The sequence below is a fragment of the Centroberyx gerrardi genome, chromosome 1 (assembly GCF_048128805.1).
Source record: "Centroberyx gerrardi isolate f3 chromosome 1, fCenGer3.hap1.cur.20231027, whole genome shotgun sequence".
Classification (NCBI taxonomy): Eukaryota; Metazoa; Chordata; class Actinopteri; order Beryciformes; family Berycidae; genus Centroberyx; species Centroberyx gerrardi.
In genome coordinates this window covers 38,541,781-38,556,364 of record NC_135997.1, presented here as the reverse complement: position 1 = coordinate 38,556,364, position 14,584 = coordinate 38,541,781, and the positions used below count along the sequence as shown (strand labels likewise).

Sequence of the window (14,584 nt, the reverse complement as noted above, 5' to 3'; positions counted from 1 at the left end):
GCTGTCTGGTCTGATTCCGTTTGTTGCAGAAAACATGGAGGATAAAAAGATCCTGTGCGTGGGTCTGGTCTGTCTGGACATCATCAACGTGGTGGACAAATACCCCGAAGAAGACACCGACAGCAGGTGGGATAGTCTGAATGTAATTTATAATTTTAATTTAAAATCTAACGGTTTATCGTTTCCGAGGCTGAACCGGCTGAACTGCTAACTGGCTCACGAGATGGAAACATGATAAAACATCCAGACGGACTTTCTGTCTGCTGCATTGAAATATTCTGCTGATGCAACAATATAAAACAGCGCTGCTTTGCTATACAGTCGTTGTGTCAAGCTGCCTTCAGGGACTCCTCATAAACTCGTAAATACGATGGTTTCTCTTAAAACTGTTTTTTCCCTGTATGTCATAAATTACACGTAGCTAGTAGTCTTTGTAATCCCGTGACATGATTTTAAATGTTTTCCCGTTTGAAAGGCAAGCAATAAGAAAACAACACACAACAATTTTAATGATTTTGTTATTTTAATAAATTAAAATCCAATGGATGCTTGGCTGTGACGAAAGAGCTCATCCTTATGGTTTGGAAATGGCCTTTTGGAAAAAGGCATTAGCAGAATACGAGAAATGTTATGTGTCTGTGTTAAATTAGGCCCAGTGTTTGTTTGTTAGTCTGATAATATACAGAACAGAAATATACTTTGTTACATATATATCTATTAAAAGGAACATTTTAATGAACTGGAAAGTGCTTAACCTGATTGTTTTAACACAGAAGCCTGGATTAAAGAATTAATTAACTTTATTAACGTGGAAAGAGCCGCCGCCATCTTGTTGGATGTTGATCCTAGTGTAGAGCAACTATGGACTACTATTAAATCATATATATATATATGTATATATATATATAACATGTTAAAGGTCCATATTCTCCACTCTCCAGAGTTTTATTTTGTGTCTTGAGGTCCATTCAAAGCTGTGTGTGTGGTGTCATGAACCAAAAACACTCTCAATCCATTTCTCCACGTTCATTTTCCAGCATCTCTCTGAGCCTTACCAAGAACAGGCCGTTTCTGTCGCCGTGTCTTTAAGGCTCATTAATATTAACGACCCTCCGTTCCGATTGGCTAACCGTTTCAAGAGTGAAACGTGAGACGCCGCGGCCCGGCGGCTACAGGTAGGGAAAACTCTCCGGTAATAAACAATGACAACCGCTCAACCGCTTTGAAAAAAACACAAAAATGCTAATGAGCGAACCTTTGTGACGCCACAAAGTTACGGAAGTCCAAACGGCTCGTTTAGAGGCTCGCTTTTCTAATATGGATTGTGTGGATTTAGTTGGCGACCGTGCGTTTTGATACTTTCACCATGTTTAGATAGACCATCCAACTCCTTTATCATCACAGAGGCAAGGGGAGTCCTGGTTTACACCATATGGGACTTTTAAACCAGAAACATGAAGCAACAACAACAACAACAGTATATAATAGGATACAAGGGATTGTGAATGAGTGTGCATTTATTTGTGAAGACCTAGAATAGAATCCAGTTGTAACACCACTGATCCACCTGGACACTCAGTTCACTCCACTTCTTCTTCTGTGGTTCCACTGCAGGTGTCTGTCTCAGCGCTGGCAGCGAGGTGGGAACGCGTCCAACTCGTGCACGGTGCTGTCGCTGCTCGGCGCTCCGTGTGCGTTCATGGGCTCGCTGGCTACCGGACCGGTGGCAGAGTGAGTATCTTTTAATTCCTGGATCTTCAAAATGGAGGCTGCGTGCAGTTTGGTGTTGACATGTATTTATGTATTTTTAATACTAATCCTTGATGTTCCTCAGTAGAGCGCATACCTCTGCTGTCAAGATCTTCCAGTTCCACATGTCGGATTTTCACCAAAACGTAATTTCTTCCACATTACCAACCTGTTTCACATTTTCCCGACTGGACCTGAATGGGACATGAGATCTGCTGTTCACATTCTGCACCCTTGAATCATTTTATTGATTATCTCAACACCAGCTGACCAATCAGCTCTCTGTCTGTTCAGTTTCATCAGAGCTGCTCTTCTACTGGACCAAGTTCTGATTCTGTCTGAACAGAGTAAGTTCTCCACTGCCTCCATGTTATCTGATTGGAACAATAATGGAGGGGTTGTCTCTTCTTCTGTCTGCTGATTGGCCACAAAGTCTGATGTTGTGCTGAAGTTATATGCGTTTTCATGATAAGCCAAGCCCCTGCCACGCCCCCCTGTAGCCAATCGGTGTGAAAAGTTAATCAGTTCTTCCTTAGTTGTCCCATGACCAAACTTTCCACAAAGTTTCATACAAATCTGTTCATAACTTTTGGAGTTATCCTGCTGACAGACAGACAGACAGACAGACAGACAGACAGACAGACAGACAGAGACAGGCAGAGAGACAGACAGACAGACAGACAGAGACAGACAGACAGACAGACAGAGACAGGCAGAGAGACAGACAGGCAGACAGAGACAGACAGGCAGACAGAGACAGACAGACAGACAGACAGAGACAGGCAGAGAGACAGACAGACAGGCAGACAGAGACAGACAGACAGACAGAGACAGGCAGAGAGACAGACAGGCAGACAGAGACAGACAGGCAGACAGAGACAGACAGACAGACAGACAGAGACAGGCAGAGAGACAGACAGACAGGCAGACAGAGACAGACAGACAGACAGGCAGACAGACAGACAGGCAGACAGACAGACAGCTGATATTCCTCTAGGAACTCGTGTGCCTGTGGTTCTCTATAGTGAACTTTAAATATTCTTATGTTATATTTCCATAGGCTATAATTATTTTTACATAGGTTATATTTACATACACCACATCTTGAAGCCCTTCGGTCGGACCGCATCCAAGACCAAACTGGACCGATGATGAATTCAGATCGCTGTCAGGATTCCCATCAGTGTTTCCACAGCGCCTCCCTCTGGTCACAGGAGGAACTGCATCCCTGCAGCAGCGGTGTGAAGCAAACAGCCACAGTGGGACAAGTCTTCCTCCTCTCTCTCTCTCTCTCTCTCTCTCTCTTTCTGTCTCTCTCGCTGTCTCTCTCTGTTTTTCTCTCTTTCTGTCTCTCTCTCTCTCTGTCTCTGTCTCTCTCTCTCTCTCTCTGTTTCTCTCTTTCTGTCTCTCTCTTTCTGTCTCTCTCTCTCTCTCTTTCTCTCTCGCTCTCTCGCTCTCTCTCTAATTGCTCTGTTTCTCTGTAGCTTCGTTCTTGATGACTTTCAGAAGTACCCCATCGACGTCTCTCTCTTGTCTGAGCATGCTCAGTGCTCCTTCCCAGCCTCTGTGATTATCAGCAACATCACCACCGGCAGCCGCACTATTCTACACATGAACAGGTTTGTGTGTGTGTGTGTGTGTGTGTGTGTGTGTGTCCTGTCTAAGTGTCCTTAGAGGCAGTGAGGTCACTCTGGACAACTGACCCTCTACAGAAACGTCGGTGTTCAGTTTGTTTCTGAGTTGTTCAGTTGCAGTTCCCTCCTTCACCTGCAGGTGGAGCCACAGTCTCATTAACCCTCCTTCACCTCTCCTCCTGCAGCTGGAGCCGGCCGACTGCTGAGCATCACCATCATCATCTTCATCATCATCTTCATCACTGGGATTTGGAGATGATGTTAAGCTTTTCTTTTTTTTCGTGGAAATTCCTGGAAGTTCATGAACACAGGGTTTTCTTTCTCTCTCTCTCTCTCTCTCTCTCCCTCTCTCTCTCTCTCAGTTTCATTGTGGGAGACTTTACCAAGCGAGCGGTGGATATTTCGGGCGTTGCGTGGCAGGCGGAGGGTGAAACCCCCTGTGCCTGCTGTGTGGTTTGTCCTGCCAGCGGCTCTCGTACCGTCGTCCTCTCGGACACGTAAGACGGACCGGGCGACCGGGCGACCAGACGACCAGACGCGGGGTCAAATAATATTCACAAATACCTTTTAATATTTCCTTCTATCTTGCTGAGCTGCCAGATGCTTTTTGGGAACCAATCAGAAGTAACATCAAGCTTGTAGTCAGCTGTGATGTTTTAATACAAGAATCAGTCTTGGCTCAGCTGCTTTGGTCCAAGATGGCGGCCCAGCGGTGAATTATGGTCTACTGCCTAATTTTGAACCATTATATTATTTGCCTCATATCACAAACAGACCATAATATTTCTGTGGGGTTGATTGGTTGGTGATCCACACCAATGGCTTCTGGGCCGCACTTTGTTTTGGAACAAAAACTCTCCACCCTTCTGCCACCTGATTGGTCCTGATGTGGAAAACCCCACCCATCTGGTGCGCCAAGCAGGATAAAAGAAACACTCTGAATTACTTTGACCCCAGTCTGGACGGACGCACGCAGAAACGTGATCATGGTCATAATTTAATAATTTAATAATTCACGCTGGTCTAATGCAGGACAGATGATCCACTGCAGAGCGAGGCAGCAGAGAGACCGTCCTGTGACTGTGATGTCACAGGATCAAGTCCCTTAGAAGAGCGAGTGTGTCCATTAACCGCCATGCGTCCGGTCAAGGTGCCTTTGAGCAAGACACTGAACCCTGCTGGTTCGGTCAGAACAAGCTACAGCATCAGTTTGATGTTTAGATTTGTTTACTAAACATCTGGACGGATGCAGAAATATAAGAGGGAAGAAAGTACAGACACTGTTGGACACTGAAATCCCTTTTCACTATTGTTTAGAAAAATCAAGTCTTTTCCGCTGTTATAAAAGCTGCAGGATAAATACATGAATGTTCCCACTGCAGAATATGAATCAGCTGGACATCCTAAATTAATTAATTATAGAAAGAAGATGAGTTCTTTGAGTCTCCTCTGTTCTTATGTGTTTTCTTGGACGTTGATGTCATACATGATGATTCGAGGGTCAGGAATATATCAGGACACCAGACACTTTCACTCATTATTATTGATTGCTTGTAATGCTGATAATGTAGGAATTCAATATTATTCTTCTGTTGCATAGGACTGCCAGCTAAATATCTAAAATATCAGTAATATCAGATCAATGAGCTGATGCTTCCCAGAGCTGCTGCTGTTCAAGTCGACTGATATTTTTGTTAAAGTTTCTCCTCGACTCTGTAAATAAAGTCGGATTTCAGGTTTCAGGGTTTTGCTCCACTGTCAGTAGAAAGAAGTAGAAAGGTTAGAGTTAGGATTAAGTTTAAGGGTTAAGTTTAAGGGTTAAGGTTAAAGGTTAGGATTAGGAGTGAGGATGAAATCTTCCTCCTGCAGCGAACAGACGAACACTTAACCAGCTGTGTTGATGCAGAAGTCGTTCCTGAGTCAGTCAGATGTTCATGTTTCTACCAGTTTAATAAACTTCATAAACTTGTTAGCTGCTGTTGGTTTTAAACAGAAGCCTCTCTGCAGTGGTGAGGATTAATTTAGAGCTTTAATTAATCTAACTTCTCACTGCATGTCTAATATTTCCACCATAATATTACATCATTCCCATTGTATTATGTTAATTAAACAATTTTTACACTCATGTACTACACATCCTTTTCAGATGAAGAGTTTCCTTCCAAAATGATCTTCAACATTTGAAAAAAGCTGCACTTTGTTACAAAATGATTTCAGCACCAAAAACATATTTCCAAACTGAATCCTTTATGTAAAGCATTTTGGAAATGAACTCTTCAGATCTCTCTCTACTGAGTTAAAGTGTGAAATTGATCTGTAAACAATGATAAGCACTAAAAGACAACGTTTATTATATTAATTCAGTCGCATGAGTTTCATGGTGTAAAAAGACGAATCACAGAACAAAGTGTTTCTTTTCTGTTTTGTTCCACTTTGCTTTGCTGAGTTTGTTCTCTGGCTCTTTCATCCCAATGATGATTAAAAGAAATTTATTTGATAAAAAATCAGCATTCAAACCCACAATGAATTCAGGCCTGAATGTAACATTATGAAGCCAAACTGCATCATTAAGATTAAGATTCAGATTATCTAAACATACAAACGTTTAAAAACTAATCCACTGCCAGCTGTATGATCCATAGTGATCTAGCTGTCAGAAGTTTTAATTCCCTAAATTCTACTGATTATTGAGACGTATTTACATACAGAGTGTCCAAAATATTAGGAGCATCTCCTCCTTCCATGAAACAGACTGATCAGTTTGGATCAGACTGATCAGTTTTATCGATTGATCTGTTAAATCCACTGCAGTTCTGAAGGAGCAGAGGTTTGAACCTGGATTCATGAGTCTGGGTGGAAGGTGTTGATCCTCCCAACATTCAGTTCACTCTGCGTGTTCTCCTGATGTTCTCCCTGATGTTCTCCTGATGTTCTCCCTGATGTTCTCCCTGATGTTCTCCTGATGTTCTCCCTGATGTTCTCCCTGATGTTCTCCCTGATGTTCTCCTGATGTTCTCCCTGATGTTCTCCTGATGTTCTCCCTGATGTTCACCTGATGTTCTCCCTGATGTTCTCCTGATGTTCTCCTTGATGTTCTCCTGATGTTCTCCTGATGTTCTCCCTCCTGTCCATCAGGAACCTTCCTGATGTGACGGCAGCAGATTTCTCGAAGGCCGACCTCCGTCAGTTCAAGTGGATCCACTGGGAGGCGAGTCTGTTTTATTTTTAAAGCCTTTATCACAAAGTGTTTTCCATCACATCACATCACAGTATGAGCTGCTCAGTCTGATAAAAGACTTTCAGTTCAAAGGAGTGGAACTTTTTTCTTAAATATGGAGTATAAGAAATTTGTCTTTATGTAGATAAATTTATATCTGGAGTGTGTTCCCCCAGGCAGAATGATGTTTGAACTGAATCTGATCTGTTTCAGCTCCACATCCATGTGTTCAGATAATAGTGATAATAGTGATATCTTCTAACGTAACGTTTTCTAAATAATTTTTTTATTGGTGCTTGTTGCAGTTCCATGCAAATTCATAGAAGCTTGTTTGTCCATTTGAAAGTTTTACATTGAGCTGCTTGTTGCCATGTTACTGTCTGAAATTAGTTTTAGTTTAGATTAGTTTAGTTTTAGTTTAAATTAGTTTAGATTAGTTTTACATGAAGTCTGGAGCAGCAGACTCTTCTCACCTCCAGCAGGATTATCAGTTTAAAAGTCAATCAGTGAAGGAAGCCCCTCCCACCTGGCGCTCCCAGCAAGTCAAAACAAACACTACGAATTATTTGCAAATATTAATTGAGCCAGATGTGAACCAGCAACCTGCCACACACACTGCAGTGTCCTGTCCTGTCCGTGGGACTCGAACCCCCGACCCGTTAGTGCCTTGCTCTGCCTCAGCTCAGTCGTACGGTTCTCTCTCTCGAACCCGCAGGGCCGAAACGCCGCGGAGCAGGTGAAGATGATCCGGCAGGTGAAGCTCTACAACGATTCGTTGCCGCAGCAACGCAGAATCACCGTCTCCGTGGAGATCGAGAAGACCAGAGAGCCACTGTACCAGCTGTTTCCTCATGGAGACGTGGTATGACGTCGTTCAGCTTCATATCAGCTTCTCTGTTTTCTCATAGTGACTCTATATAGAGTTGATCGTCTCCATATATTGGTCACTACAAAACTGATTATGTTAATTTCCCCTGAACAGCATAAGAGGAAACTGAATCCATTGTTTCTTACAGTTTGTATTTTATATATATTTATATATATTTATAAATAAAACAATGCATCGCTCCCTCAGTTCCCTCTCTGGTTCTCTCAGGTTTTCATCAGTAAAGATGTGGCCAAGCACTTCGGTTTCCACTCTGCTGCTGCTGCGCTGAGCGGACTGTACAGCCGGGTGAAGGAGGGGTGAGTGGGGGTGGGGGGGTCAAAGGTCAGGACAATTGGGTTGCATGTCCACCAGGAACTTTTCAGAGAGCTAGAGCTTCTTCTTCTTGTGGTTTTCAGGTTTTAGGGTTTTCAGGTTTTAAGGTTTTCAGCAGCATCACATATTGGTTTTTCATTTTCCCTGGTCTTTTTCACCAGAGCCATGACAGGTCTTCTGTCTGGTATCTACTGAGTGATGCTAAATGATGCTAGCCGTGATGCTAAATGATGCTAGCTGTGATGCTAAATTGATGCAAACTGTGATGCTAAATGATGCTAGCTGTGATGCTACATGATGCTAGCTGTGATGCTAACTGAAACAGCAGAAACAGAGAGCAGCCTCACTCATCTTTTTTCCAAGCTTCTCTAATATGATTTTTTTCTTGAAGTTAAAAAAATCTTCTCTCTACATTCTGTAACCAGGACAAAACAAGTTTGACCTCTGACCTCCTCAGTATTGATTACTTATAAATAGGGCTGGGTACCGAACTTCGATACTTTTATGGCACCGACCGAATTACGTCGGTACTACCGAGTACCGATTCACGTAAAATCAATAGGTGCCAAATTTCGGTACCTGAGAGCGCATCTGGGTGAGAGAGTAGAGAGAAAGAGAGAGAGCGAGACTACGAGAGCGAGATTATGTCACCCCTGCAGCTTGTTGCTTGTTGTCAGGGCAATGGCAAGCCGAAAGCGGTCCCAGGTGTGGTTACACTTTTCAAAACTTGACGCAGACAACACTCGCTGCAATATTTGTGATGCGAAATGCAAAGCTGGCCATGGCAACACGTCTAACCTGAGGAAACGCCTGGTCAAACACAAAATATTTCTAAAAGCTGAAGAGTGTAGCCTACCGTATTTGATAGCCTGGAAGCCAAGTCCCCCGCAGCAGCTGCAGCTAACATTAGCCTGCAGCCAGCACCGAAGAAGTTGAACCCTCCATGGACGACGAAACTTTAAGTGAGGCATCGACATGTTCAGGTAATTAATTAGTTGGATAAGTTGTTGTTGGAGATAACTGGGCTTTTTTCATTGTCTTGGCTGACGTTAGCTTAGCATTTTTACTAGCGTTATCATTATCATCAGCTCGTGAGTCGTGTTGTTTACACTCTTGCTTTCATTGACAGGTCACCCTGTCCGACTCTCAACCCGCCCTCGTGTCACAGTGAGAGCCGCAGAGGTTACACCCTTCACCCTGGCGCAGAAGACGTCGTTACCCCGCCAGAGAGTCAGTGAGTGCCGCAGGGCAGTGACCGCGTTCATTGTTAACCTTGCTGCTACGACTCCTAGATCTTGGGAAGGATATCACATGTGCTTCCTCCGAGACACACACACCAGCGTTCTCATGCTATGCCCTGGTGGTGACAGACTGTGACAGGTTGGAGGTTGTAGGGACGGGTTTGGGAGGGGAGAGGGAGGTAGGGAGGGGTTTTATTTTGTGTGGTGTGTAAAATGTTCTAAATAAATAACAATGTTCTAAATAAATAACAATGTTGAAATTGAGAAGTTTGGACTTATTTTTTACAACTGAAATTACATTTTTGTTATTACAGAGAGAGTAAAGTAGCGAAAAAAGTATCGTTCAGGAATCGGTATCGAAGTCAAGGTATCGGTACCAGTACCGGTATCGAACATTTTTGAACGATACCCAGCCCTACTTATAAAGTTGGTGTTTGACTCTGCTGACCTCACTGTAAATCAGCTACATGCCATAATGTAAACTAGAATTCATCCCATGGTTTTCTTTTTGGTCTTGATGCTCTTTGGCTACAGCTTCAGTTTGACATTTGACCTCTGATCGTGTCGACCTGGATGTTATGAGACTCGGCCTGAAAATGTCCGTCTGTGTCTCCATGACCATGAAGGTGAATTTCTGACCGTAGCATCGCGAGTTCGAATCCAGCCCGTACCTTCTGCTGCATGTCAAGCCCCCCCCCCCCCCCCCCCCCCCCCCCCACCCTCACTGTCCTGCCTTTCGGTATGACCAGCTGTCAATAAGAAAGGCAAAAGTGTCACTGTGCATTAGAATACATTGAAACATACAAATGTACAGTTTGTATACATAAATGATAAAAACAGTGGAAAAAAGAGAATGAGAAGTAAAGAAAATAATACCGTCTTTAAATACAATTTTAATCTTTAATAAAAACATTAACAAAAACAAACTAGGGAAAATAGAGGGAAATAAATGGTGTGTGTGTGTTGCAGAGCGGTGTTGATCTGTGCCTGGGCGGAGGATGGAGCGGACGCCTTGGGTCCTGACGGACAAGTCGTCCACTCAGATGCCTTTCCTCCTGAAGCTCTGGTCGACACTCTGGGAGCCGGAGACACTTTCAACGCTGCTGTCATCCTCACTCTGTCCAATGGTGAGTTAAAGTTGCACTAAGCAATTTTCTGACCATTAAATGTGACAGAAACCACAACACATTTGTAAATAAACCACAGCAAAGCTGCTGGACTACTGAAGCCCCAAAAGACAAACCTAGCGAAGGACCGTGCATAAATGCTAACAGCTAAGCTAACCATACCTACAGAAGGTGAAGTGTCACCAGTTACCAGTCTCACTTTGACAGATCTTTCTCCTGTTGAAGGTCACATGTCCCACAATGACAAGTGAAGAGGCAGGTAGCAAGTTGACTAGTTTAACAAGTTGACTACTTTAACAAGTTTACTAGTTTAACAGTTTACTAGTTTAAAGTTGACTAGTTTAACAAGTTGACTAGTTTAACAAGTTGACTAGTTTAACAAGTTTACTTGTTTAACAAGTAGACTAGTTGACGAGTCTCGCTGTGGTCACGTGATACACACACTACTCATACAACTTTTATCAAGCGCCCCCCTCTCAATAAGGCGGTCTATTTAAACCTGCAATACGTGATTTCAGACCCTGTAACCAGTCCTGAAGCTAGCGTGTGCTACATGGAGATTTCCGTGAGACATAATGATGTAAACAAACAGCCACACAGCAGCAGCTTGTTGTTGTTTTCTCCTCTTTCCTAAAGCTTGTTGTCAAAGTCGCCCGAGTAATTTCGAATCGATGAAGCGAGCAAGTAAACGTTTTCAACCAGTGAACATGTGACCTTCAGCGGGAGAAAAATCTGGCAAAGCGAGACTGGTAACTGCTCCTCAGTTATTGCTGCTGCTAACCAGACATCATTTCATCATCCCCAAGTTTACTAGTTTAACAAGTAGACTAGTTTAACAAGTTTACTAGTTTAACAGTTTACTAGTTTAATAAGTTTACTGGTTTAACAGTTTAGTAGTTTAACAAGTTCACTAGTTAAAGTTCACTAGTTTAACAGCTTACTAGTTTAACAGTTTACTAGTTTAACAAGTTCACTAGTTAAAGTTTACTAGTTTAACACATTAACTCGCTCGCTTCATCGATTCCTCCATTACAAGAATGCTTTTTCAGGAATGGGAGGGGGAGAGAGCCGCTGTTAAACAGCGAGGGAAGAGCCAAGGTAGTTTTTAAAAAAATCTACTGGATGGAGTGGGAGGAGCTTCGTTCAGGAGCGGAATTTGACAACAAGCTTTAGAAAAGAGGAGAAAACAGCAACACAGCTGGATATTTGTTCATATCATTATGTCTCAGTGAAATCTCCACACAGCACACATTAGCTTCAGGATTGTCATAAGGTCTGATATCGCTTATTGCAGGTTTAAGACCTTCATCTTCATCTTCCTCTTTAATCTTCATCTTCACTCTGTCCAATGGTGAGGAGTTAAGACCTTCATCTTCATTCTGTCCAGTGGTGAGGAGTCACAGCCCTAACCCTAACCTTCATCTTCCTCTTTAACCTTCATCTTCCTCCTTTAACCTTCTTCTCTCTGTCTAAAGGAGTTACAGCAGGAGCGGCTGTGGTGCAAATATTAATGATGTAATGTAAAGTATTAGGACACAACATCCTCCAAACAGGAGAATCCCCTTCATTTTCCTCTTTAACCTTCATATTCACCTTCATCTTCCTCCTTTCATTCCCTGACTGAAGAGTTACTTCAGGAGCATCACAGGTGAAGGTTTTGTCTGGATTGGTCTGTTTTGTGATTATGATAATATTTTGCTACTGTGACTGCTGTAGTTTCATAAATATACAAAACAATTATTCAAAAAACTGTTAATTTACATTTGTATACCAGCTTTGTCAAGCACATTAAAAAAATCTATTCTCTCAAAATGACACATTCCAAAACACTTTCTTTCAAATTAACTTGTAATCTGCTGCTGCTTCTGAATTAAAGAGGCTGGAAATTTACGGAAGCTTTTTTTTGTATTGATGTCGGTGCACATCTGCACACTCTGCACATGTTCCTGTACATGTAGTTTGATTCCTCCATCTGTAAACTGATGATGTGAAAAGCTACAATGCATATTTGCATATTTGCATATTTGCATGCCTGGACACACTTCTGTCTACATGTTCCTGCATCATGTGACGAGCTGGAGATGCACAACTGCTTTATCTGGTACATCTGTCACAGTAGATGCTGCGTCTATTTATTTATCTCATTGCTCATCACTCCTTCCTCCCTCTCTCTCTCTTTGTCTCTCTGTCTCTGTCTGTCTCTCTCTCTCTCTCTCCTAGGTGGAAGTTTACAGGACGCTCTGACCTTCGGCTGCCAAGTGGCCGGCAGGAAGTGTGGTATTCAGGGGTACGACGGCATCGTGGGAAAGTAAAGCGACAAGACCACAGAGTGACAGTAAAAAAATGAACAAAAAGAGGAAAGAACGGAGAGAGTGCATGGAGACAGATGAGAACAGATGAGAACAGAGGAGGACAGAGGAGGACAGAGGAGAACAGAGGACAGATGAGAACAGAGGAAGACAGACAGACAGAAAATGAGTTCTGCTGTTTGTTTTGAGCCGATGTGTCGCGTCTTTGAACCCAGTAATGACAGTTTGATTTTGCGAAGCTGAGCTGCAAGAGCTTCAACACTGAGATAAAAAGCTGTTTGAAGCTCTGTTCTAAATACTTTAATTGATCAGAATTGTCTGACACTTCTGAACCGATTTATTTACCCTTCAAGTGTAAATCCTTCAGTCTGGCATCAGACAGGTTCAGGCTCGACGCTGCCAGAGGAAAATCTACAAAATCACTTTCTGAGGAATGAAGAGAAGAAAGCTTCTTCTGTCTTTTAGATCCTTTTGGTTTTGGAAACAAGTTTTAAAGAAACACGCTCTACACATCCTGATAAACATGTATCACACACATCCATCATCCTCATCATCATCCTCATCCTCATCCATCATGTTCACTGTTCATGGGATTCAGGGAAGCGACTCGTCACTTCATGTAAAATCAGACCTATCTTAATGTGGGAAACATAAATATGAAATAATTATGAAATAATTATGAAATATTTCATATATGAAATATGAAATAACAAATAGATGAATGTGTTTGGTTTGTTCTCTCGTCTCTCTATGTGGGAGAGAACATGAACATCAACTTGCAGTCAGATGTTTCCTTGTAAACAGACATTTTGTGATTTTTTTTGTGAGTTTTTTGGCTTAAATCTAATCCATCCATCCAATCAGGCAAAACTAAACTGTAGTTTCACTTGACAGAGAACGGACCAATCAGAACAAAGTTTAACTCTGAAATCAAACTGATATTTGTAGTTGGAGGTTGAGGTGGTGTTGATGATAATCTCCACTGCTGCTGCCTTTGAATTAAAGTTAGAGTTAGTGCAGGTTGTTCTGATTAGTTGTAATTGGTATCAGAAATAGTTTTCATCACATCTCTCTGTTGAGTGAAATAACTTTTTTTATGTGATGGAGCGAACACAGAATTGGTGTCATCATATTTTCTAAACAAAATCATAGACCATGCTCAGTTTATTTCCTCAATTTGATGCCTAAAAATAGATACAAATAATAAAACAATAGATAAACTATACCGATTGGCTTTGTTTTTCAGTAGCAGTCTCTAACCAAGTCTAAATCGAATTGTTCATGAAGTGGGATCAAAGCAAAAATGTTTCAAAAACGTTTAACTGTATCTTAGAAGAGTCTGTTTACAAGATACAAAAGTAATCAAGAGACAGTGATAACAGATTTTGGAGGGAAACGTCTTGACCTCAATTTTACTAAACCTCTGTTGCTCTAGTGGAAACCAGCTTGGTGAACTTAGTCATTTCTATCCAACTGTTAATGAACAATGTGTCATTTTACTGTGATGATGATCCTGATCTTTACACCTGATCCAGAACAGAGTTTCAGACTGGAATGTATAATTAACTAATTCACCGTCTTTAAATGAAATATCTTCATAACATGATCTGATTTTAATTTAGTGTTTTGTTCTCCATAGATTATTAGTTTATAAGAGCAGAATCTTCCTTACTGAACAATAAATGACTGAAATTATTATTACCTGACGATTAGACTCCCTTTCCTTCAAGTGTGTGTGTGTGTGTGTGTGTGTCAGGATGAAAGATCAACAGGATATCTGTCAGTATCCCACACACAGCTGGTGTTAAAAAGATTCCTTCCTCCACTTGCTACAACAGCACACACACACACACACACACACACATAAGAAAAACCACAGACAAACTCATGCACACACACGTCAGTGTGTGTGCATGAGTTTACACAGTTACAACACTATCTGGATTACAGTCTTACAGTAAAACAAACTGGTTAAAAAAGTAGTTGCAGATCATTCTTAGCGTTTGTTTTAAAATAAAATGGTCAAATGCAGCAAAACATATTAAATCTACTTTCAAATACTTTCCTGAGGTTTTCTAAAGCTTCTGACACTGTATTGTCCATCTA

The 14,584-nt window shown here is 41.9% G+C and overlaps 1 protein-coding gene across 2 annotated transcripts; it reads left to right on the top strand.

Annotated features, from left to right (window-relative positions):
* Positions 1–6: 6 nt before the first annotated feature.
* LOC139913160 (ketohexokinase) lies at positions 7–13,854 on the top strand. 2 transcript variants are annotated; one of them, XM_078284713.1, is made up of 8 exons: positions 7–126; positions 1,615–1,731; positions 3,746–3,880; positions 6,519–6,591; positions 7,316–7,462; positions 7,697–7,785; positions 10,012–10,169; positions 12,390–13,854. In XM_078284713.1, exons 1-8 carry the CDS (start codon positions 35–37, stop codon positions 12,479–12,481), a joined length of 903 nt encoding a protein of 300 aa, XP_078140839.1. In that variant the 5' UTR covers positions 7–34; the 3' UTR covers positions 12,482–13,854. The 2 variants fall into 2 exon arrangements, with proteins under 2 accessions (XP_078140839.1, XP_078140837.1); XM_078284711.1 differs by lacking the exon at positions 3,746–3,880 and adding an exon at positions 3,234–3,368.
* Positions 13,855–14,584: the final 730 nt, after the last annotated feature.

Excerpts from the sequence above, each read along its gene's own strand:
- LOC139913160 (XM_078284713.1), top strand. The coding sequence starts at position 35 with ATGGAGGATAAAAAGATCCTGTGCGTGGGTCTGGTCTGTCTGGACATC. Across the intron at positions 7,463-7,696 it reads TGTTTCCTCATGGAGACGTG|GTTTTCATCAGTAAAGATGT; the intron begins GTATGACGTCGT and ends TGGTTCTCTCAG. Across the intron at positions 7,786-10,011 it reads TACAGCCGGGTGAAGGAGGG|AGCGGTGTTGATCTGTGCCT; the intron begins GTGAGTGGGGGT and ends TGTGTGTTGCAG.